The sequence below is a fragment of the Diabrotica undecimpunctata genome, chromosome 1 (assembly GCF_040954645.1).
Source record: "Diabrotica undecimpunctata isolate CICGRU chromosome 1, icDiaUnde3, whole genome shotgun sequence".
Taxonomy (NCBI): Eukaryota; Metazoa; Arthropoda; class Insecta; order Coleoptera; family Chrysomelidae; genus Diabrotica; species Diabrotica undecimpunctata.
Window position 1 is genome coordinate 120,757,510 of NC_092803.1, and position 20,819 is coordinate 120,778,328.

At 34.1% G+C, this 20,819-nt stretch overlaps 1 protein-coding gene across 3 annotated transcripts in view; it reads left to right on the forward strand.

The window, feature by feature from the left end:
* The window catches only part of GrlHz (Gustatory receptor-like Holozoa), a 75,580-nt gene that overhangs the window by 42,740 nt on the left and 12,021 nt on the right, over positions 1–20,819 (forward strand). For all 3 annotated transcript variants that reach the window (XM_072519009.1, XM_072519016.1, XM_072519015.1), the window contains 4 exons: positions 1,916–2,166; positions 11,048–11,252; positions 17,111–17,280; positions 19,821–19,998. In XM_072519009.1, coding sequence (XP_072375110.1) covers positions 1,916–2,166; positions 11,048–11,252; positions 17,111–17,280; positions 19,821–19,998 — 804 coding nt within the window. The remainder of the gene's footprint in view (positions 1–1,915; positions 2,167–11,047; positions 11,253–17,110; positions 17,281–19,820; positions 19,999–20,819) is intronic.

Sequence of the window (20,819 nt, forward strand, 5' to 3'; positions counted from 1 at the left end):
ATTTAGGAATGTGACGGGTACCCGTGATTTGGGTTTAAATGTACATCTCCAAAAATGCCACGACCAACGTAAAGATATTTAGGTGACTTTTATCGATTACGAAAAGTATTTACATAGGGTACAGCATGGAACGCTTTTGAACATATTAAAAACCAAAGGCATTGATGGTAGGGACCTACGTATCATAGAAAACTTGAATTGAAAGCAAAAAGCAATCGTACGAGCCGATGGGAGATTAAACAACAAATGTTACATTTAATGACTCGTCAGACAGGGATACAATCTATCCCCGCTATTATTAAATATCAACTCTGATACAATTTTTAAACAGGCTTTGCAAGATAAAGACTGGAGTGAAAATCAATGATGAACTGATTAATAAGCTTAGATACGTTGACGACACTGTTATCTTATGTGATAGTCTCCAGGGCCTTCAAGAATTATGGGATAGCGTAAACATGACAGAAAAAGAAAAGGTCTAAAAATGAATGCTTCTAAGACAAAATTTATGATATTGTTGCCAACCTCAAGACAATGCTTTCCTACAAAGAAAGAAAAAATAATTACCTTTAAAATGATCTACAGTAAAAGGCTCTACGACTAATTTTTAGAAAGATACGGTTCTTCAAATTTTCTACTTTTAACAATTTTAGTTATTTACGGCAAAGTGCGAAAATTGTGTACGAAAGATGCACTCTTCACCTTTAAAACCCATTTTAATTTTTGTCGATAGGACACTGTGTTTAAAAGCTATACAATTTTTTCCGTCGTGTTGATACAAATTATAGATTAAAAAATTGCCGAATAGAACTGACATTCAAAATCGCTGGTCGCTTCAAGCGTTGTTTCTGAGAGAACACTTTATTTAACACAAAAAGTGCTAATAAACATTTTTTGCATTTTTTTCGGGGTCTCAAAATTTACATTCTCAGCAAAATTCAGCTTGTTTGTATGATTTTTACAGGTTTGGTGGCATTTTGGTCTCTGACGAAAGGTATTCTTTTATTGTACCTATATTTACTTATATACAAATCGTTGCAAGCACCACAATTTGATCATATCTTGGTTACGGTTAGTCCTAGAATATTTTATAATAGACTATTTTGAAAGTAAAAAAAAGGTTTCTTTTTTATTTGATAATGCATATACTAAAATGTACTAGAAAAAACGTTATAATGAGAAATTTGGTAAAACTTAGGACAAATGGTTAAAAGTAGAAAACTTTGAAGAAACGTACCTCGCTCAAAATTATTCCTAAACCCTTCTACATTAGGCCATTTTAAAGGTAATTAATTTTTATTTCTCTTAAATGTACCACCGCATATATCTAAAACTGCGTTGAAAAAAAATGATAGAACAAGTTTGCGAAACAATTTAAAAAAAATATCAAAAAAAAAATGGTAGGAGTGGCAAACTTTACCCACGGGGAAAAAAGAAAAAATCTGTGTCTGTTTGCTTGGTTTTTTTAATATATTATTGTAAAAAAAATATTTTTGACTTTAAAGGGTGACATTTAGAGAGAAACTTTAAATTCGAACATTTTTTCTGTGTTCCCCCAAATGCATCCTAGTGCATAGGGACAAATTCACCTCTTTCTAATAAAATGCACCCTGTTAAATGGTATCACTCCGTAGTTTTTTTATATTTGGGAGTCCATTAACCATATGAAACAATAAAAGTCCTTTAACGTTGCAGTTCTTTTAGACCTATTTTTTTGTTATCGTTATCGTTTACATTTTATCGTTATCTTTTTCTATTCCGATTTCAATGTTGTTTGTTTAAAAATGATATTCTATTGCAAAAAAATTGCAATCGAATTTTGCAGAATAATTATTTATATATTTGAGGTATAGCAATGACGTTAACACAAATGGTATCATCACAGTAAGTTTATAAGAATGTTTACTTGTTTCAGGATACCGAAATCGTCAACATCGCTGTCCCAGATAGTTCAACTCATCTCAGTGTCACTACAGTATTGAATTACTGTAAAAGTAAAATTCTCAGGCCTTATCTGAGATTTTTAGGATTTATGGGACTTCGACCACTCTTTGGAGAACAAGATGCCTTTACGTGTTGTTGGAAATTCGTTAACGTTTTATACACTTCTTTTATCCTTGTTATCTTGGTGATGGGCTACATTTTGCAGTATATGTCATGCTTTAGGTAATGTATTTTCATGTTATATTGGTTTCACCGATATTCTATATGTGCCTAGCATATAATATACCTACACGTTACATTGTCCTTCCGTCCTTCGGTCTGAAGCGGAAAATCATAGCTCAGAAACGGTGCATTCGATTTCAGTCCTACTTGGTGTAGACAGAATAGTATGACGCTAAAAACTAAACTCAAACGACTTTGCTTGCCAGAGTTATTACTTGGAGGTGAGGCCAGAGCTGTACTAATCTGGTAATGTTAACGGAAAGAAACGAAATATCTAAACAATACGTACTTGAAATTTAAACCATAGAAACAAAAGCACAGAGGGTTTAGGTGTCTACCGCCCCTGAACCTCGCGCTTTTTTTCTTTGTATTTCTGTCTCGGCAATTACAATGGTATGGTCACGTGATGAGAATGGAGGAGGAGCGGTGGCCAAAGAAAGCCTTAATGTATGTTCCGCCAGAAAGAAGGAAAAGGGGAAGACCACCAAATTCCTGGAGAAGACAAATTACAAAAACAATGCAATCTAGAGGCTTAGAAGAGGGAGATTGGAGAGATAGGAAAAGATGGAGGCTGAAATGCGGGAAGCGGCAATCGCCGTAGGACCCCCGTTATATGATGATGATTTCTGTCTCTCTGATCTATAATCTGTAATACTGTAATCTATAAAGTTGTTGTTATCCAACAGAATGGAACAACGCTACTAGGATTCTATTACATAAAGCAGGAGACAAAGCAAATTTAGAGAATTACAGACCGATTAGCCTCCTCAGCCATTTATATATATATATATATATATATATATATATATATATATATATATATATATATATATATATATATAAAATATATATATACATATATATATATATATATATATATATATATATATATAAAATATATATATATACATATATATATATATATACATATATATATATATATATACATATATATATATATATATATATATACATATATATATATACATATATATATATATATATATATATATATATATATATATATATAGTAAACTCTTAAATATTGGGGAAATCTGCAAGAAAGGTTAATTATATTGTTAACCTTTCTTGCAGATTTCCCCAATATTTAAGAGTTTACTAACTTAACTTATCTGCAAAGATTAAATTTCTTTTCTGTATATATATATATATATATATATATATATATATATATATATATATACAGGGTGTCCCGGAAAATAGTGCGCTCCTTAACGATATGTGCAGATTGCAGCATTTAAAACAAAAAAGTCTTATAACATTTTTTTATGAAGTTAACCTTTTTCAAAAAAAAATTATTAATTTTAATCCATTTGATTATTGTTCGCAGAAAAGGAAATACAGCCGGCAACGTTGCGTTCCTTGTTATTCTTCGTTAATTACTGTAAATCAGCTATCATGAATCATCGATCGTTAGGCATAATATGTATTGATACTGATAACAGTGATAGAGAAAAAGCATGTATTTGTTTTTATTAAATATTTAATAATTAAAGCTTGAATACTGTTTTTACTTACATGGAAAATTATTATTGCAATAAATGTTCGAAATGGCCACCATTTGCACAGATACACGCGTTTATTCGACGAATCCAATTATTCTTAATATTATAAGTATGTAAATTATGTCTGATTATTTCAGCAGCATCAAAAATTCGTTGTCGCAATTGAGCTTCTGTTTTAATTTCATCCTGGTTGTCGTATACTAATGATTTTAGATATCCCCAAAAATAAAAGTCCATAACATTGCATTCTGGTGTTCTGGGTGGCCACAGAACGTGTCCATTTTTACCGATCCAACGACGAGGAAAAGTGATGTCGAGGAAATCTTTGTATATGTCTCGTAAAATGTGCTGGAGCCCCGTCATGAAGAAACCACATTTCAGAGCGTATTTGTAACGGAACGTCTTCAAGAAGTATCGGTAGAACATGCTGCAAAAAATTTAAATAGGATTCTCTATTCAATCTTCTGGGAAGTTCGTACGGTCCAATCAGACGATTACCAATAACCCCAGCCCATAAATTTATACTAAATTGTTTTTGAAAATTTGTCCTACGTATAGCATACGGGTTTTCATCACTCTACAAGTGACAATTGTGAAAATTAAACACACCATTTCTCGTAAAATAAGCTTCATCTGCACACAACACTTTGCACGGAAATTCGGGTTCTCTGGCGATTCTATTTTGAAACCATCTACAAAATCTTAATCTTCGAGGTAAATTGCCTTGGTGTAAATCTTGCACTCGTTGGTAATGGTAAGGATGTAACAGTTGTTCCGTAAATGTCTTGTCAACAATGTTTTTTGAAATACCAACCATTCTAGACACAGATCGAGTACTTACTCTTGGATTATTACTGACTATATCCAAAATCACATGTTCTGCATTTAGTCTACGGTTACTTCGTGTTCTACCGCTAGTTTTTTTAGGTATCACACAACCCGTCTCTAATAACCTTTGGGACACGTTCACAAAACTTCGGGCATTAGGATGTCGTCGTTCGGGATAGCGTTCAACATAAACTCTAACAGCCCTATTACTGTCACAGTGGGCTTCACCGTACGTAATTAACATATCGTGATACTCGCGAATCGAAAACATGACAAAACTATTTATTCTTGAGCTACGGGTAATTACAACTGTTTACAAATAATGTACCTTTTCTGTATCAAAATAAATTAAACTATCGCATTCTGCCCATACCTTTTGGAGCGCAACGTTGCCGGATGTATTTGCTTTTCTGTGGACACTAATCAAATGGATTAAATTTAATATATATTTTTTTTTTTGAAAACGGTTGACTTTATAAAAAAATGTTATATGACTTTTTTGTTTTAAATGCTACACTCAGCCCATACCTTTAAGGAACGCACTATTTTCCGGGACACTCTGTATATATATATATATATATATATATATATATATATATATATATATATACTACTCTCCAAAATTAACGCACCACCTAAAATTGACCATGATTTTAAAACTATATTTCTTCTGAACCCTTCATTGGATTTCCATGATTTATTTTTCACATTGTAGGTATATTTCTAGTTAATGACTGTATTAATGTTTTTTTAAGAAATGTCAACGTTTTACTTATATACAGGGTGTAAAAATAAAGTTGTGTTTTTTCATCTAATTTTGCAACACCTGGTGGAATGTATTAGAAATAAACGCTACATGTTATTAATATTTTAAGATCGCTTCATTATTTCTTCACATTTTGGTAAAAAAATCATTACGATACGTTTATTATCAAAAAAGACAAGTATGTTTAAAGCATTGCGTGATTTTTTACTCTCCAAAATTAATGCCCGAGCTCAACTCTACCATAATTATTAAGCTATTTTTCTTGTGTATCCTTGATTGGATTTCAATAAATTTTTTTGCTCATTGCAGACCTATTTCTAAGTAATTACGGTATTATTGTTTTCTGGGAAATGTCAACATTTCACCTAGATACGGGGTGTAAAAATAAATTTGATTTTTCATCTTATTTTGCAACACCCTGTGGAATTTACTTAAAGCAAGTGCTACATCTTAATCTTAATACTTTAAAAAAGTTTCATTTTTTTTTTCAACATTTTCGTAAAAAAATCATCGATATCTTTATTATCAAAAAAGAATAGTACGTTCAAAGTTTAACGTGACTTTATTGAATTGTAAAAATTCAACATTTAATTTCAAGAAATCTGAGCCAAGATGAATGTGTTCAGGCAATTACTTTAGCTGATGTAGGCTTAAGTTATCGTGAAATAGGCTTGAGGTTAGGGGTATTTCATACTACAATATCACGAGTCATTCAACGTTTTCGAGAAACAAACGACTATACGAAACGGCGTGGATAAGGAAGAGGAAAACTTACAACACCACGACAAGATCAGTTTATCAGGCTTCGTGCTATAAGAGAACGTTTTCTCACAATGAGACATTTACAAATACAAGTGACAGATGTTCATAATATTCAAATTAGTAGAAACACTATATAAAGGCGTCTCGCTGAACAAGATCTGCATATAAGGATACCAGTCAGAGCTTTAAACGTAAATCATTGCAGAAGTAGATTACAATTTGCCAGAGAGCACCTTGACTGAAATGTTGATGACTGGAAGTACGTGTTGTTCACTGATGAGTCGTGGTATTGCTTATATAACTCAGTGTGAGGGTTAATCGACGGCTAAGCGAACGCTACGCACAGTGTAATGTGTAATATACGACCTATTACTTTATTCAATGGTGGATCTGTAATGGTTTGGCGAGGAATATCTCTTACAGCGCAAACGGACCTTGTTGCTTTAGGAAGAGATTTCTTAACATGTGAAAGGTATATTAGACATTTTGTCTAACCATGTAATTCCATTTGCTACTTATATAGGAAATAATTTTCTTTTAATGCAAGATAACCTGTTGCACGTGTGGTTCGCAAATATTAGAACGAGATTGGAATACAAACCATGAACTGGCCACCCTGCAGCCCTGATCTCAATCCCATAGAGAATTTGTGGGATATTATTGATCGTCAACTCAGGAGCCGACAACCACCAGCTGTCTCTCTTGACGACATAGAAGTTATGGTAAGAGAAGTTTGGGATGCAATTGATCAAGACCAAATACGCCGCTTGGTTTTTGGGAAAGGGCAATTGTTAAAGAATATTTAGGTTACCTATATTTTTTTAGGCTTTATTTGTATTAAATCTCAATAAAGTTTATGTAAGTAATGTTTTTCTTTGCTTTAAATGTTGATAAAAACTTGTTACATTTAAAGCTCTGTATAATCTTTGATAATAGAGATATCGAGATAAATTTTTCACAAAAATCTTAAAAAAGAACAAATCTATCTCAAAATCTTAATAAGATGTAGCGTTTATTTCTAATAAATTCCACAGGGTGTTGCAAAAAACGATGAAAAAACACAACTTTATTTTTACACCCCGTATACAGGTAAAACGTTGATATTTTTCAGAAAACATTAATACATTGATTTACTAGAAATAGACCTATAATATGGAAAAAACATCATCAAAATCTAATCATTTGTTCAGAAGAAAAATAGCTTCAAACTTTTGGTACATTTAGGGTGGTGCGTTAATTTTGGGCATTAGTGTATATATATGTTGTTTACGCGAATAATAGTTAAAAGAATGGAAAGAAAATTAGAAACTTATCAACCAAGAGGGTATGACAGGTAGGTAGAGGGACAGGATTCCGAAAAAATTATGGAACTATTGACCATCTACAAAGCATAAAAATCCTAATAGAGAAAGTAGTGGAACACAATAAACCTCTAGTGCTAATATTTGTCGATTTTCACAAAGTCTTTGATACAGTTGAGCTAAGCAAAATACTAAAGGCGCTTAAAGAATGCAGGCTAGCCTGGGTTAGACAATCTCACCTAAACTTTTTAATGCTGTGCTGGAACATGCTTTTAAGAATTTGGATTGGCTGACAAAGGGAATAAAAATATATGGAGAATATCTAAACAACTTAAGTTTCGCCGATGATACAGTCATAATAGTTGATGATTTAGGAATGTAGGTTTAAATATAAATCTCGAAAACAAAAATAATGACAAATTTGGTACCCAACCAGAACATCAGTATTGGTGGGTAAGAAGTAGAACTCGTAGATAAATATAAATACCTAGAAATTATGATTGGCAGGGATAATCAGACACACGAACTGAAGAGAAAAGTCGGTCTTGGTTGGGCAGCATATAGAAAACTGAGTGAATCTTTTAAAAGTGAGCTGCCCACATGCCTGAAGAAAAAAGTATTTGATCAATGTATCCCAGTGTTGACTTTAACAAAAGCCTCGGCTACCAAACTAAGAGTCACACAGAAAAGAATGGAGCTATCTATGTTAGGAATAACTCTGCGAAATAAAATAAAAAACGAAGATGTCAGGAGAGAACCAAAGTGACTGAAGTCATCAAAAGGATTGCCAGACTAAAATGAAGATGGGCAGGATACATAGCTAGAATTACGGATGGGCAATGGAAAAAGACAAGGCAAGACAAGAGAATCGTCGATCGACCACTTGCACGATGGGCTGACGATTTAAGGAGACCAAATAAAAACTGGACGAAAGTGGCGTAAGATAGACAGGGTTGGAAACACGAGGAAAAGGCCTATGTTCAGTAGTGGACTTTTGAGGCTGGATGATGATGATGAATCTATAGTGTTTTTATGGTTATATTTTATGGTGTTGTTAAATAGTTTTACAGTCCTCTATATAGACATTGTTCCTTTGTATTTATACTTAGCAGCTTAAATGATGTTTCTTAATTCATCTGGCACTTGCCGATCTTCAATAATTCTATTCAAAAACCTGTTACCAACTTGTTCCTTCTAAAATAAAAATAAATATAATTCGCCGCTTAGAGTAATTTCAGTTTAACTAATGGATCAAGTCCACAGTTAAAAAACTGACAACACACATACAACTTGCTCCTGTTTTTCCTAACGTTATCCATCTTCGTTTGACAACTACAGGTTTTCTTACATCTCACTCTTCAGTCCTGACCCCCAGAGGGAGTGTAGTGGTCATTGTGATGTCGTTTATTGTCCGTCTCCAAAGATCTCTGTAACTGGTCATTTCTATTAACTCATGCAATGTTTCAGTCTCTCATTGATTACGTGTAGCATTATTTTGCAGGTATGTGAGAAAAAAAAGATGGTTCTAGAGTTGTCGCATTTATGAAAGCTGCCTTTTTATGTATTGTGGTTATTTAATATTTTGTCCAGTCGTCAGGCCATTGCTTGGAACGTCATATTTTGTTACAGAGCAAGTGAATTTATTTTATTCCGGTTTGTTCTGTGGCTTTGAGCATTTCTGCTGTTATTAAATCTGGGCCTGGTGTTTTGTTATACTTGAAGACGTTTAGTGATCGCCAGTCTTATTTTATTATCTAGTTTATTAGGTTCTTCTTCGATTTCTTCAGAGGTTTGGTGAACAAGTTCTAGGCGTTGATCATCTTTATATATGGATCTTGGCAATATAATCCCCATGTCTCTGCTATATATTCTCTGTGGCTCTCAGGGTTCCTGAGTGATCTTTAAGTTCTGATTTTAAAGTCTCTTGTTATTTAGCGTATTTTTCAGTAGATCTCTCGGACTTAATTGGTGTTGTTACAGAATGTTTAATAGTCTCCCTTACTAATAAAGGGTATATTTTTTGCATTTCTCGCCCTTCTTTCTTAGTTCTGTCCCCTTTTTTCTCTCCATTTGTTGGACACTTTGAGCTTGAGCTTTACTTTAGCTATGACGAGAGTACCATCTGATCTGCATATGGCCTTTTGGACATAAACTGTTTGGATCGATAATCTCCAGTGAATATTAGTAAGGATATATAATAATAATAGTCTCCCGTTTTATACCGCTGTCGCGGCTTTGGGAGTATAGCAGGGTAGTCTGCTATATCTAGGGCCTACGGCAGGTAACATGGCCAGTGCTACGCTTCAACCGCCTATTATTACCCCTGGTTTTACCCAAGGTACTCATTTTTATTCAGGCTGAGTCGACCTGAGGCCTATAGACATTTTTAAAATGTCTAGATGTTCTTGCCGGCGGTGGGATTCGAACCCCGGACCACCGGCTTGCGAGGCAAGCATCCTACCGCTTGCGCTACGCAGGCCCTTTAGTAAGGATATAACCAATTTGATTTCTAGACCTGTAGACCTATCTCCAGGACTTTTCCAAGTATAAAGTCGGCGTAAATGGCGTACATCGAGTCTTCATAATAGAATAGTTATTTGTGATGGAAAACTCGATCAAGCGGTTTCCTCTTTCGTTTCTCTGACCTATGTTGAACTTTCCCAGTAAATTCTTTAGATCATCCTTCTGTGTAATTTTGCCGACTTTTATGTTAAAGTCACTGCATATTAAGGTTAGCTCTTTATTTGGAATGTGGGCAGTTGTTGTTTCCAATTTGTCGTAGAATTCCTTGACTTTTATGTCGTCTGCTGTGCTGGTTGGAGCATAAACTTGTATGATATTGAGTTTATGTGCTTTGCCTTCCAGTTTAAGGAGAACTATCGTATCACTCACAGCTTTAAATTCGACGAAAGATTTTTATAAGCTTGGTATTATCAGACCAGACTGTCATCATATGTATATTTCTGGAGATCACAGCCAGCAACATACTACTAATTATTCTTTAACATAATTGGCAGTATGTGCTCTAAAATGGCCCTCTTCTAGCCAATGCCTTTCAGCTGGTCCAAAGATTTCAATGTTATACATTGCCAGCTCTCTTTAAATAATTGACAACTTACCTGTGATTGTCCGTAGCCCTTGTACGTTCCATGTACCGACATCTATTAATTTCCTGAGTTTTAATTTCTGTGGACGAGTAGCTGAATTTTCATACGATGCCTGATCACTAATATTCGCTTGGCCGGTGACCATTTTCGCACTCCTTGGCCCAGACTCAAGGTAACGTCGGCTATCACCCGGACTGCATGACAACATCCGAGAGCTTAGGAGAAAAACAGTATCTGGCCTGGGGGCAGGGTTGCCAAGACCTGAAGTAGCCTGTACTTTAATGGCAACTGTAAAAGAGTACTACCTTCTACTCCAGGAGAGTAGCGGATATTTTTTTACATATTAGAAGTATATTTTATAGTAATAATAAATTTTCATTCTTTCCCATCTTTTAACATCCGCCGATTATCTTCAGTGGCCCTCTCCGATATTTTGGTTTTGTCTCGCTTTTTTTTTACATCAATTTTCAGGACAAGCAGCTTATGTTGTTGACTTACAGTATCACTATGGTAAATGAACCTAATTAAAATTAAGGTGTATGATTAGAATCATTACAAACTTATTTTACTTATACTTTGCATTTGTTTTAGACGAGAAAGAGGGTTTTATTACGTGTTTGTAACTTCCAATAAAACACTATATGCTGAATATACGTACAACTACAAAGAAACCTGTGACGGATCCATTGCCTTTAGTTTTATACTGCCGAGTTTATTACATTTTATATCATATCTACACATCATGTTTGTATTCCGGAATACTGATGATGAACAACTTCCTGTTTTAATGGAAAGGGTAAGTGATATGTTTAAATTGTTTCATCTCTGGCGAATTCTTCGCGGTTTTCCGCGGCTCTTAATAAGATGAAAGTATTTAATCCAGCCCACTGTCAGATGTTATTGAGTCAAGTTGAGTCATCTTTCACATGATGATTAACTGTGCTATATGAAAGCACTTAATCTCAATAATTGTAAATAATTGCATACCTGTACCTGCTTTCCTCAGTACCTCCTCATTAGCTGCATATACAGTCCAGAGTATTTTTAAAATTCGCGATACAAATGTCGCGTTTCAAAGGACTCCATGCGATTAATTATATTGAATATTACTGACCACGCCTCTATGCTATATAATAATATAGACAATGTACATGTAGTATTTCAGTAATCTTATGCGTAGCGGTAAAGAGATGAATATTGCAAGATATATTTTTGATTTCACTTCTACTTATTTCAATTCGGCACCTAATTTCGATATCTGGATCCATCTGTTATATTTATTAACTTGTTCTGGTTGTTCATGTAGGTATATACAGTTGGTGATCAAATTATTAGAGCCATCCTATAAAATTTTACTTTTTTTAGTAATGGTATGTAATTGAGCTACAAAACATATTTCTGTTTTAAATTCTATTTCACTGTGATTTAGAACCCTGTAAAATTTACAAATATTAAAAAAGAAACGAGTAATTACATGAAAACACTTAAAATTATTACTTAAGTCTAATACTTGGTAGTGTCAACCTTTGCAGCAATGATTGCCTGGCACCTTCATGGCATACTATCTATGCATTTCTGGCAATTTTATTGAATTGTTTCACTCCTGTTCCATACCGCTATTAATAAGCCCTTGATGAATTAACGCTTTGTGGTTATAATTTCATTTAAAATGTCTTTCTTCATGAGCTTGAAAATATTTTCCATTGGATTCAGATCTGGAGAATTGTCAGGCCAGTCGAGAACTTTTATATGGTTGTCAGCAACGAATTTTGTAACAGTGTTTGCCTTGTGACAAGGCGCCGAGTCGTTCATAAACGTGAAACTCTTATTCGGGAACATTCTTGGACCTGGGAAAACATTTTTATTTGCAGTACTCTCAAGTACTGGTCCTCAAGATCTTCGACAATGTAAAGTCTACCAGTTCCTTGACTGCTTATAATAGACCACACCATGATGCTCAGGGAGTGCTTTACCGTCCTTACAATACAATTCGGGTTTGTATTTTTCCCCAGGTACGCACGTACCTGGGGAGAACTACTTAACAACAATGTTAAGTAATGGTATTTACCTGATTCTAATGATCAATGGTATAATCTTTATAATCTTTAGCCCATTGAAGCCTTTTTTTCTTCATGGCTGGTGTGAGTAGCGACTTTTTTTACAAGGCGACAGGTTTCCTGTCGTTATTACTCATGCATCATTTTCGTTAAAATGAGGTTGTTTTCTGTTTGCCAAGACAATATCTCGAATTTTTTTTTTTTCATCTCGTGGTGTTGTTATTTTTTTCGACCACATTTTTGTTTGTGCAGTGGGGTCAAATCCAAATTTTCGTCAAGTTTTTTTTATACGGTCCACAGTTGCCCTTGAAACTTTACAAATTGATGCTATTTTTCTATTGGAGTGATTAGTGGTCAATAATAAAGTTTTTATTTTCACTATTTTCCTTGGTGAGATGTCTTTGGCTTTTCCCATGTTGTTCTGGTACCACTGGTGTAATGAACATGCAATGTTTGTTAAATTTACAAAAAATAGTATACCACTGTCAGAATATCACTAGAGAGCAATGGAAACTATTTATTATAAAGCACGTGGTGTTCGTGTGTATTAAGGTATAAAAAATGCTTATTACAAGCTTCAAAATTTTTTATTTTAAGAAGATCTTTTCGGAATTAAATCATTCCATCATCAGTTTACTAAAAGAGAGAGTAAAAATACCAATATTAAAAAACAAGTAAGTTAAAATTTAAATATATAGGAATAACACGTTGGTTTTTTACTATTTACATAAAAAGTTGTTAAAAACATTGTACGGCCACATAAAAACATTGGAAGGACATCCGTATTAAAATATAATCCTCATGGTATTTATCAAGGTAAATGCAATAGACTGTTAACTTGTTGAATATTAAAAACTGAAAATGGGGGCATCTTACATGACCTCCTGTAGCTGGTGAGGTTTTATCGACTTACATTACCTCTGATCTGTTCTGGAGTCTTGGGCTAACTAATAGATAGAAAGATGGTATGAAAAATCAGTTAGTACCCGTCAATGTCAAGTGGAATGATGTAGTAGGAGCAAAAGTCATTAGGCTTAAGTTTGTGAATAGGCAGTTTTTAGTGAAGAATTGTGTTTTGTGTGTAGTAGGATCAATAGCAATTTTTGGTATTTTAAAAAGGTGGTAGAATGTAAAACAATGAGTGACTGTGATGTAAAATAAATTTGGAATACCAGGGTAAGGCAAAATTTAAGTTAGGTAGTTGAAATTAATAAATCATTTTAAAGGCGATAAAAAGAATGTTATTACCTAATTGTTTCCTTGTATGAAGTAAGTATAGATAAAAGTTGGTTTGAAATTTATGGAAGATGAATCGAGGAAAAAGAAATAAAAGAAAAAGAAAGAAAAGGAAATAGGAGATGAATGTAAAGATGTAAGCTTGGATACTGAAACTGATTGTGATAAGAGATTGATAGATGTAACGTGAGTATTTATAAGAAAACCTGTGTGATTAGTCAGAGGGTAGTTATTGGAGAGGATGGGAAATTGGATATTGGAAAAGGGGATGTTAGTGTATTAATGGTGACAAGAATAGAGTTAAGTATGACAAATTATATAAGCCGATAATGTAATGTAATGCGTAATGTAAGTCGATAAAACCTCACCAGCTACAGGGGGTCATGTAAGATGCCCCCATTTTCAGTTTTTAATAATCAACAAGTTAACAGTCTATTGCATTTACCTGGATAAATACCATGAGGATTATATTTTAATACGGATGTCCTTCCAATGTTTTTATGTGGCCATACAATGTTTTTAACAACTTTTTATGTAAGTAGTAAAAAACCAACGTGTTATTTCTATATATTTAAATTTTAACTTACTTGTTTTTTAATATTGGTATTTTTACTCTCTCTTTTAGTAAACTGATGATGGAATGATTTAATTCCGAAAAGATCTTCTTAAAATAAAAAATTTTTAAGCTTGTAATAAGCATTTTTTATACCTTAATACACACGAACACCACGTGCTTTGTATTCAACAGGTATACTAGCCACTCCTGGATATCTCCACTTCATGGTTTGTTCCAGTTTCACTTTTAATATTTATTATAACTCTAAACGCCAATAATACAAAATAATATGCACATCAGTTGTAAGCTAGAGGTTAAAACAATCTTCGGTTGGTCTAACATGCGAAATAAAATGTTTAATCCACTGTGTGAATATTGTTGTTGAATCCAGCCTGATGGATGGCATGCTGCTATGGATTCGGGAGTACCACTATCAAACATATCAGCTTTCATGTTTTTCCGTGGGAACACGAACAAAGGTGGGACAAATCTACCAATTGCGCTCATACAAAACACCCCAGTGATTATTCTCAGCAGCAATCACGGCGCAAACGTGCTTCTTACCTTTCAGGGAAATAACGCGAAAGGTGTTTCATCTGCACTATTGTTATTCCCGTTTTATCAACGTGGTAGAGTCTCGCTGGATTAAATTTGATTTTCTCCAGAGCGGGTTCAAGCAAGCTAAAGAAACGTGTTACGTTTTCTTCTGTGAAGCCCTTTATTCTTGCTTTGGGAAGGCCCTGCGGCTTACGTAGACGTAGACTTCCTGTAGTACTGATGAAATATCCATAAAAATTTTCTTAAATCTTCCAAATAATGTGTTGGAAGTCCTGGTCTCACTAATTAACGATTCCTTTGAAAAAGGTATATTTCCAGAGTGCCTAAATACAGCCATTATTATTCCTCTTCATAATGAAAAGTTTAACTTCATAATAGATGAAAAATCTAATGTCTGCGACCTATTGCATTACTACTGGCCCTATCCAAAATTATTGAGAAACTTATAAAACCCCGACTTATGTTCTTTCTCGTTGAAAACAACATTTTATCACAAAGTCAGTTCGGCTTTTTAACTAATAAATGTACCAGCGATGCTATGTTTTCTATACTACATGAGGTCTATAATACATGTGGCACTAAACAATAATCTTTATACTGCCACTGTTTTTTGTGACTATGTCAAAGCTTTTGATTGTGTAAATCACGAGATTTTGATAAAAAACTAAATTTCTACGGAATTCGAGGTATTTCTTTGAATTAGTTCCAATCTTACTTGAGGAATAGGAAACAACTAGTTAGAGCAGATGATACTGACTCAAATCACAAAAGATTGTATGTGGAGTACCACAAGACTCAGTACTGGGTCCTCTACTTTTCCTTATCTTTATACATGATACCACTAACTTAAAAATCGATGGAATAATTTTTCTTTTTGCTGATGATACCAGTATCACCTGGAGGAACTCTAATTTACTATCTTTTAACGTGAATAAGAGAGTAGCTTTATCATATAAAGGAGCTCTTCAACCCTTGCTTCTTAATAACAGACAGATCAGTATCGTTGATTCTGTAAAATTTCTTGGTAGGTATTTTTGTAGACAGCAACCTTAAATGGTCCCTTCATATCGATTTGTTAAGTAAGAAACTAGCCTCAGCCTGCTATGCAATAATAAATTGCACAATTTTCAGTGACGATAAAGCATATTTCTATTCTATGCTATTCTAAGCCATTTTTACCCGCTGAGAAATACTATTCTGCAATGAAAGTTGATAAGCTAACCGTCTGATGTCCGATGTTGTCAAACCATAATACTGCTTATCCATCTCCAAACAATAGTAAACCAAATATTTTTCTAAGCTTAATGGAAACACAGGTCTCCGTCCGGGAGAAGCTGGTGAACTGCCTTTTTTTACATAGTCCTCTAATGTTGATTTCGGAACTTTAAACATTCGGGACGCTTTTAAATGACCCATTTCATTCCTTTTTACTGCGTGTACAGCCTCTAGCATAGCTGCAGCCGACCAACATTTATGCTTTTCAACAAGTCCAGTCATTTCAGAAATAAAAAATTATCTCAAATATTTTATTCTACCAAGTTTCCTAATTACGGATATCCAATTTTTGGAGCAGACCATATATCCGAAATTGCGCAACTCAACGCTATACAGGTTAGATTAAAAAATATATTTTTTTAAATTAAGGTAATTTCTATTAATGCCAACAAAAAACAGAGTATTTGACTTACCTTTATATGAATATAATTGAAACAAAATAAGATGAAAAATAATGTTACACAAATAAAATACGATGGTTTAGAAAAGACTACTCAACCTTTTCAAGATAGTTGCAACTGCCGAGTAATAAATTTACTTTAATTCGAAGATAAATATGGAAGCATGTATTATTTGGCCTTGAGCTACCACAGTAGAATAATTGTGACTGCGTTATATAGATAGCACGGAAGAGAGGGCAGTATTCGAAATTGGGCAACTCTCCGAAATTAGGTGCCTTTCCTCCAGTATGACAAACTTATTAGGGTACCATTAATTTGCAACCGGTTTAGGAGTACCGCTAAAGTAAGGTATCAGGTTCTCCGAATGATCAAAAACCCAAGTACGGCCTATTAGCAATTCAATAAATATCTACGCGTATTTTAATCTCACAGGGCTCACTGATATACAAGTAGAATAAATGTCAATATCATTATTTATTTATAATAAATCTTCAATTTTAGTTCTATTTTCATTTTTTTTTTATTTCCGGTTTCATAACATTTTTTTTTAATGAAATATATCCCATTTAAGGTTTTTTTGGCTTCTACAACTATCTCAAACGGCTTTATCAGCCAAAGGAAGCTGTTAAAAACCTTGTGGTTATTTATAACAAGCAGCATTATATGGATAAGTTTATCGTTTGCCGTTGCAAACTACATGCTTGTTCGTGGAGAAGTACATTTTAAATGGATAGAAACAAGGTAAGGATATTTTTATTTCTAACTGATAACGTCACTTTAATGTGAGTAGTCTAGCGGTTTCATGGTCCAAATCTCAGCGTTAGTCAGAAAAACAAAAAGTTTAACGTAATAGTTTTAATGCAAACTATTACGTTAAACGTAATAGTTTGCATTACGTAAACTCATCCATCGGTTGACCCAAACATCGGGTCAACCGATGGATGAGTAATACGGTAAGAGATGAGAACTTACGACTCGGTGTCACCCGTGCATTGATCTTTACCATACAGCATTGAGATGTTAGACAACAGAAAAACTTACTTATAATATTAATAATGTTTGTGCACAGAAAAATAAAACACTATTACAAAAACAATATTGCAAAAAGAAACACAATATATGTATTAACAGAAAACATAACTTTGTTCTAAAACATATTGAAACAGAATAAAAAATTGACTCTGGCGAATTATAACACTACTTTAAGAAGTTTATTTATTCATAGTGTGAGCGTAGAATAAAATGCCTTTCCAGAACATAATGCCTCTAACTATATAAACTGTTCTTTTGTCAAAGTAGGATTGTACATAACATTCAGTAGGTTTTCTACAAACACGTTTTTACTGGTCAACATACAATTTGTGACAGGGAGATACCGATATATTTCGCCATTCTAAAATCAAAATTAAAAACAAAATGTGTTTTGTTCAGCAATTATATCTTGAAAATGGGTAGGTAGACATGTGATATCATCAATATTGATATATTGCACTGTGCCGCTACTGTGTACATTGTCTACGCAGCGACAAATATCTCAGGTTAAGACAAGTTCAATCTTGTCTATGTATATTACATGCAAGATGGACACAATTTCTCCAATTTATACATTAGTAGGTATTTATCGGCGTATGCGTATACGGTTCAAAAGATCCGTGTGTGTCAAAGGGCGATGGAGCGTGCTATGTTGGGCGTTTCACTACGAGACAAGATCCCAAATCGCCAGCTACGACAAAGAACAGGAGTGGCTGATGCAGTAGAGAGAGTAGCAACACTAAAATGGAACTGGGCAGGTCACGTGGCTCGAATGACAGACAATAGATGGACAAAGCGGATACTGGAATGGAGACCAAGAGATGATGCCTACCGAAGTAGAGGTCGTCCACCAACACGTTGGACTGACGATCTAAAACTTTGTCATAGGAATTGGATGCAAGAGGCACAAGATCGAAATACATGGAAAATTATGAGGGAGATCTATGTCCAGCAGTGGATAAGAGAAGATTGAATGATGATCGGCGTATGAAGTTAGTACATTTCCTATTGTCGTGGCGTGAAACGAAGTTACGTGTTTGTCTTCTAAAATTTGTTTTGTTCATTTTTATAAGTATACTGTGGTTGATTGTGAATAACCAACAAAGTACAAAGCCTAGGCAGTGTGAAAATCAGGCAAAATCAGTCATGGGTCCTTATATATGTTGTAAGACTTTACAGTACCAATGATATGGAGGGAACCGACAGACCATGTTACAGATTGTTACTTTGGTCTCACCAGGAGCATAGGACCAAAGTCCAAGCATTCTGTGCAGTATTCCAATTTACCATTAGTTGTCCCTCCGATCGAGCTTAGTAAAAATCTTCTTATCCAAACACTACCAAAGATTTTAAGTCTTAACAAAGAAGAATTTGAAAGTGTCGGGCTTCCATCTGATGACATATAATTAGGACAATGATCTACTATTTCAAGAACTAGAATGTTCCACAAAACCCCATCTGATTCTACAGGCCGAATTGCATGATTTAATTTGAGATTTAGAACTAGCCTAATGACAGTCAGAACTTCTACCGTCATGATTAAAAGGATGGTATCTCATCGAAGATGACGTGCACACGTAACCTACTTCCGAAAACGTCACACAGGACTGATTTATTATTTCACTTTGCATTTATGTTAACAGCTTAATTCTAGCATTAGGACACAAACATGAACCAAGACAAACAACCAACGTTTGTTTATAGATTTTTCCAAACTAAGTTTAAAATCAGTTTTACTTCACAATGGCAATAAATACCCATCTGTGCAGATAGCGCATGCTGTGAAGGAATCGTACGACAATATGCGATATCTCCTATACAGAGAGAACACATACAGTATAATGGTTATCAGGTTAATCCAGGTTATAGAACACATCCAGTAAGTGATTTTTTAACTGATGATCAGTTGCTACCTAGTGTTTATAGAGACTACCCTACAGAGCCAGCAACCCCAATTGGTAGTATTGCGTTGCCATGCAGTAAATCTGTTTGAAACTTTAAGATCATACGAATTTATCAGCTAAGATGTAATAAATATCAAATTTAATATCATGTAAATAGTTTTTACCCACATATTTAGTGGCTTACTCATGTATACCTGGTGCACAGCCTACTACAGGAAATTCAATTCCCTTTTGGAAATATTTGTTTATTTAAAAACTTAAGTAACAACTCCCATATCATGTTCCTTTTTGCATGGTAACTTCACTATTGTATATTGTACTACGTTAAATTTTATTATTTTTTAGTGAAACAAGTTCGATCTTGTTAAAAGTTTTACTAATCACATGCTCTTTATGGCATGATTTAGTCCAGTCAACGATAGTATCGAATTATTGCCTACAAGCACAATTATTAACCTCCTATGTTAAGTTTATGAGAGAGAAATTACTCCAGTTTCCTGTTCAGCCATTGGAATGGATGAGGGTAAGATTATATTACATTACTTTTTTCTACATATCAGATTAAATGTTGAAATTTGTCGCTTGACTAGCGTTTCCAATGTTATGACAAGTTTTGGGTTTGCTCATAGAAAACTAATCAGATATTACACAAAAGGATGGCAACTACTGTTATTCTTAGTATCATTGTCGTTGGTCCTACAGCTCTAAAGCAGCGCCTTGACCTGTCCAATCGACAACCTCTGCTAGTGTCGCAATACTGTTTCTAGCATCCTCGTCAACACCATTGTTCCATCTAAATTTTGGCCTACCCCTGCATCTACTTCCCTCGAGCTGTGACTGTAAAGGATTCGTCAAATTGTGATTGCACTAAATATCCTGCAATTCTTAGTCTAACTATTTTAATGAACGATATGGAGTTTTTCCTCCTGATACACATATAACCTATCTGAACTATCTTTTATTTCTTACAACTTAATAATAATATTCCCCTCGGTTGGCTAAATATGTCGAGGTTATTTATGTTTGCAGCTTTTTTAACTTTTAATCATATTAATTAATTTCGTAATTTAATGTTACACATGTGTTTGATGTGGGCTAAATGTTGATATATATTTTAAACAATACACTATACTCCGTTTGAAAATTATTTATAGTACAGTTTGTATAATACAGCTGATAATCCTCAACACAACTTCATAAACCAGTTACGATCAAATGTATCAGGCATTTCTTATATCTTGCAGGTGGAAATATAGATTACCGCAGTGGCGGCTCGTGGTTTGAGAGACAAGGTCCTCAAGGTATTTTTTGTCTCCTTAGATAGGTATACCATCTAATAAAGAC